Below are 5,260 nucleotides of genomic sequence, written 5' to 3' on the forward strand. Positions count from 1 at the left end.
GAGACAGCAGGGGGCACTGGGGACCTGTCCCTTGGGGGTCTGTGGGGGATCTCAGCTGGGAAACCAGGCCCTGGTGCCCTGTGTGGTGCCCTGTGCTCTGTGCTCCCTGGGGCCCGGCAGCTGTGACCTCACCAGGCCCAGGAGAGGCTCCCACAGCCACACCCCAGGCTCAGCTTGCACCAAATTCAGGCCCAGGGACACCTGGGGGAGGAGAAATAATTTGCATGAAGGGTTTCTCTCCCCCCACATGAGGGGAAAGGATAAGAGAGACTTTGGGCATTTCTGCTCAGTTGGGCTCAGGAAGCAGAGCTCTGGGGGTGTCTCCACCATGGCCTGGACCCCTCTCCTCCTCACCCTCCTCACTCTCTGCCCAGGTGACCAGCTGTGGAAAGCAGCAGAGGGGATGGTGGGGGGCACGTGGTACCATATTTCCTCCCTTCATTTGGGAACATGTGGGCAATAGCCCCAGACTCACCCTGTCTCTCCCTCTCCTCTCTTCCAGGGTCCTGGGCACAGTCAGGGCTGACCCAGGAAGCCTCAGTATCAGGGTCTCCTGGACAGACAGTCACCATCACATGCAAGGGGAGCAGCTCTTACCTTGGATCTTATGGTGCTGGCTGGTACCAGCAGCTCCCTGGGGGCACCCCCAAGACTGTGATGCTCGGAACTTCTCGGCCCTCGGGGATCCCAGCTCGGTTCTCTGGCTCCAAGGCAAGTGGCAGTGCCTCCCTGAGCATCACGGGGCTCCAGCCTGAGGATGAGGCTGTCTATTACTGCTCAACATGGGACAGTAGCATCAGTGGTCCACAGTGCTCCAGACACATGGGGAACTGAGACAGAAACCTGCCCCTGCCCCCTGAGGCTGGTCTCCCCTCTGAGAGCCGGTGACAAACACCAGTGGAGGGTGACTGTGGTGTCCCCTCCCTTGTCAGCATCCCATGACCTGAAGGTCAGAGCAGACAGCAAAAATATAGGGTCAATGACAATGGCTACTTCTCATTATTTCGTCCCCACATTTCACAAGCATTTGGTATTGTCAGTTTTCTTGTTTTGTCCAACCTACTGTTTGCACTGCAATCTTCCTGTCACTTAATGTTCATTTTCCTAATTACTCATGAAGGCAAATATCTTTTTTATGCTTTTATTACTATTACATATTTCTTCTTTTGTGACATGCCTGTTTGTCTTTTGCCCATGTGTCTCTCCCAGTGGAGTTTTAGTCTTTTTTCATATTGATTAATATTAAAACTGATTTCCCAAAATAAAATTATTCTTATCAACAAGAAATTACTCTAACAAAATACTTTGGAACCCAATAGGTTTTCAAGACATTACAGACATTCTCTAAAGCACAAAGTTTTATCTATATAAAATCATCTTCAGCAAGGGAATGTCCAACTGTGGTTAAATATTTTGTTCAAAATTAAAAGACAGATTGAACCATATATTTAGGTAGTTAGAAATGTTTTTTTTTTTAAATAAAAGCTAAAGGTGAGCCTTCATCTTTCCTTCTTAATTTAAAAAAAATCTTTATTGACTTGTGATTTTCATACTATAAATTTCACCAATTTAAAGTATAAAATTCAATGGTTTTTTTAGCATATTTATGGTTTTGTGCAACCTGCCTCATAATATAATTTTGGAACCTTTTGATCACCCAAGACACTCCATCCTCATTTGTTCTCATTTTCTTGCCTCCCTCCTCCTATTCCAAGGTATCTAATATTCCACTTTCTGTCTATAGAAATTTACCAATGTGGACATTTCTTATAAATGCACTTACATAAAATGTGACCCTTTGTGACTGGCTTCTGTCATTTACTTGCAGACAGTTTTTGAGGTTCCTCCATACTGCAGCATGAGTCCATCCCCACTGCTTTTTTTTATTTGTTTTACAATGCCAACCTTATTTATTTCTCTGAAGAAATATGGAAAGAAAGTCCTGTACAGTGAAAGGACAACAATTACTGTTCTTTTTATTCATGAAGAAAGAGGGGATGAACATTGATGTTAAAAGCCACACATGCAGAAAAATTAAACTGAAAGGATACAGAGTAGCTAAGTCCTCAGGTTAAGAAAGCAAAGCTGAGAGGTTAGGATGAAAGTGTGGGTGAAGTTAGCATGTATGGATACTAGAGATACAGGTTATTTTATCAGTTCACAGTGTCCAGCTCAGACACAGAATTTTCAGAACATCCAGTTTGCTTTCAGGGGTGGGGGAGAGGGGCTGGGGAGGGGGCAGGTCACATCGAGGCAGGATGTCAAGGAATTTCGGGTGGAGGAATGTAGAGGTTAAGCACGATCACAAAACTTCCAAGATTTCTTTCAGCTACAATTTGTGTAAGGGGAGGGAAAAAACAAAACAAACAAAAAATGAGGCCAGCCAGTCTCATTTGCAGTGTGCACACATATACAGAGAGCAAAACACCAGTCTCAAGAAATAACACCTGTCCCATCCCCGTGCCTGCTGACTGCACACACGGCCTTGGAAGTGCACACATGTGCCATCTCCAACCACCCCAGGGTCCCAGGCTGCGCACCGGGCTCACAGAGGCTCTGGGAGGCAACAGTGCGGTGCACGGGAGCTGCCTGGCCACCAAGAAAAGGGAGCCTTAGAGAAAGGTCGGGAAAAGGGACCAGCAGCCCAGCTGTTACCTCGGGCTGTGAAAAGACATAACCACAGAACAGAACAATCTCAATTCTTTTGCTAGAGAGAGTTTTCTTGAAAAAGAAGTAATTTTCAGGGTCAGAAAGGGTCTGTGAGAAGGGATGGAGGCAGGACCTCCATAGAAGCCAGGTTTTCCTAGCAACCATTTCCTTGCTATGGGATTATACAAGAGAAGTTTGTTTATGGGCTGGTGTTTAGACACTTTCTCCATGCTGCTTTGTATATGGTTTTAGATTCTGAATCTAGAGGTGAAAGGCCTCAGCGGACACTAAGCCCCGCCCCCACTGTGCAGGGTCCCTCTCTGAGCCTAGCATGCTACCATCTCCCTTAGCTCGCTTCACTAACCCACTCTGCTCCAGGACTGCAGAGCCTCCCCTTCGGGGCTCCATCCTCTGCCTACTAGGTCCTCATTCCTGGCCGTCACTGCCAGGCCTCACACCTGGGCTTTTCCCTCGGCCCCATCTCAGGGCCAGGTGGGCAGCAAAGGGCCAGGCCAACCCCCCACCCCACCCCATGCTACAGTGGCTCTGTCACCCACCCTCCACCCTCACAGATGGCGTAAACACACCAGGGCCAGCGAAGTCTGCAGACTGCCCACAAGGATAGGCTCTACCAAGAGTCCTGCATGTGGGCACCGATTGCTGGAAACTCAAAAGTGCAGCCGAAGTGCAAGGGGCGTGCGACAGCCCCAAGTTGGGGCGGGGGGGCCGCTACCCCTGGGAAGAGCTCCAGACTGGGGGTGTTGTCTGCGGCGGCGAAGAGCACGCCGGGCTGCGCGCCCTGGAGCTGGTGCCGCTGGTGCCTCTGGTGCTCAGTGGCCCGCGGCAGCCCGGACAACTTGTAGCGCCGCGGCGCGGACTCGTGCAGGTGCGCGCTGGGCAGGCCGGGCAGGGCCGGGAAGCGGTCACTAGCTCCAGGCGCGCGCCCGCGTGCCCCTCTAGGATCCAGTGCAGCTGCGCGCCGTGGTGAATAGTTTTGGCCCAGCGGATCGGCTCTGCTTTCTGCACCGGCTGCTGCAGCTGGGCGTGATGGCAGAGAGTGTGGGCAGCGGCCGCTCTGTTCCGCTTCTGGACACAGCGCTTAGGGCGGCTGTCGAGATCGCCCCTGTGGAGCGGGATTCCGGGGCCCGCGCGATCAGCCGCGTACGGAGAGAAGCAAGGGCGCGGGGTGAGCGGGGGTTCTGGCCTTGGTTTGTCCGCGTCATGCATGATGAGGATGAGGATCCAGGGCAGGAGAGTGAAGCAGCGGCTGAACACTGCAGACGTCATGTGTGCATTCCTGCGGCTACTCGGACGCGGGGCGGCCCCTCCGGCCCCTGAGAGGGGCGAGCCTGGGGGCCCCAGAGCGCAGCTTCGACGGCGGCGGCGGCTCTCGCAGTCAGAGTGGCGGCGAGCGCGCTCTCCCTGGGACCCGGGTGCTGGGAAGGGCGGGAGCCGAGCAAGGGGCTCCGCTCTCTGTATGGGGTTCTGCTCAGGAGCTGGGGATGCTGGGGCTGCAGAGGGGGCGATGCAGGCGGTGCAGGCAGGGGGTGCCCCCCACTCCGGGTAAGGCGGCGGGAAGCGGGACTGGGTCCAGCGCGCTGCTGGCCCGGAGTTGTGCCGAGCGCCGGGAGGGCGGTGGTCTCCGCTGCGCGCTCTCCGGAGAGCGGGACTCGGTAGCCGGCACCCGGGGCGCCTCCCCGCTCGCGTCCAGCGGTGCCACGGACAAAGGGCTGCAGCCGTGAGCTCCCAGTGCACACTCGGGGGCACCTTCGAAGGCGGGCTTCAGGCGCCGCAGGCGCTGGGGGCTTTCCTTTCTCACATCCCAGCCCTGGTATGCCAGGGATGTTGTGCCGCCAGCTCTGTGTGCACCCCGCCGTGGAAGCTGCGCTCCTGTGTCTCGTTCTTCTCTTTTCCGAACATCCTGGCTCCGGCACCAAGATCCCAAAGCACAGAAAGAAAGAAAAAGCAAGGGAGCGGGGCGCTGCAGACTCCAGCGACCTCCCTGTCCTGCCAGAAGGGTTGCTACTGGCGGAAAGGGGCTGCGAGGAGGAGGCAGGGAGGGGACCCGGAACTCTGCCCGGGTCTGGCGCTGACGTCCCAGTGAGCGAGTTCCGGAGGCGACCGTCGGGGGGAAGGGGAGGGTCCCCGCGGGGCTGCAGGGCCTCTCAGAGGGGTGGTGTGGATGCTCATTCTCCTCCATTGCTTTCTTTTTTGTTTTAATTTATAATGTTCTGGAATTTTAAGCCAGTGAAACAATGCAAGACGTGAAGAAACAAGAATTGTAAGTATTTGATAATAGGGATAATGTTATTCTATACTTCAAAAAGTCAACAAAATCAACCGAAAAAAGAAAAAAGATTAGAACAATAATAGATCAGTAATATGGTTGGATAGAAAATAAATACACCCAAATAAATCAACAGCAGTCATATGAGCAAGGCAAAATATCCAATTAGAAAGTATATTTGGCAAAAGACATCTTTTATGGTAATAGTAAATAAAGTGAAATATAAAGGAATAAATTTATCAAGAAATCTGGAGAACCAATGTGAAGAAAAATTATAAACTTAACAAGGGACACACTTAAATCTAAATAAATGTAGAGATGTTC

The 5,260-nt window shown here is 52.5% G+C and overlaps 1 pseudogene and 1 gene segment (V, D, J or C); one reads left to right on the top strand and one right to left on the bottom strand.

Annotated features, from left to right (window-relative positions):
* The first annotated feature begins 264 nt into the window (after positions 1–264).
* Positions 265–849, top strand: LOC119524981. The segment is given in 2 exon segments: positions 265–374; positions 503–849. Coding segments are annotated over 2 exon segments (378 nt in total).
* Positions 850–3,218: 2,369 nt separating this feature from the next.
* LOC119524980 lies at positions 3,219–4,703 on the bottom strand (annotated as a pseudogene).
* Positions 4,704–5,260: the final 557 nt, after the last annotated feature.

Source organism: Choloepus didactylus (assembly GCF_015220235.1).
Source record: "Choloepus didactylus isolate mChoDid1 chromosome 23 unlocalized genomic scaffold, mChoDid1.pri SUPER_23_unloc13, whole genome shotgun sequence".
NCBI classification, from domain to species: domain Eukaryota; kingdom Metazoa; phylum Chordata; class Mammalia; order Pilosa; family Megalonychidae; genus Choloepus; species Choloepus didactylus.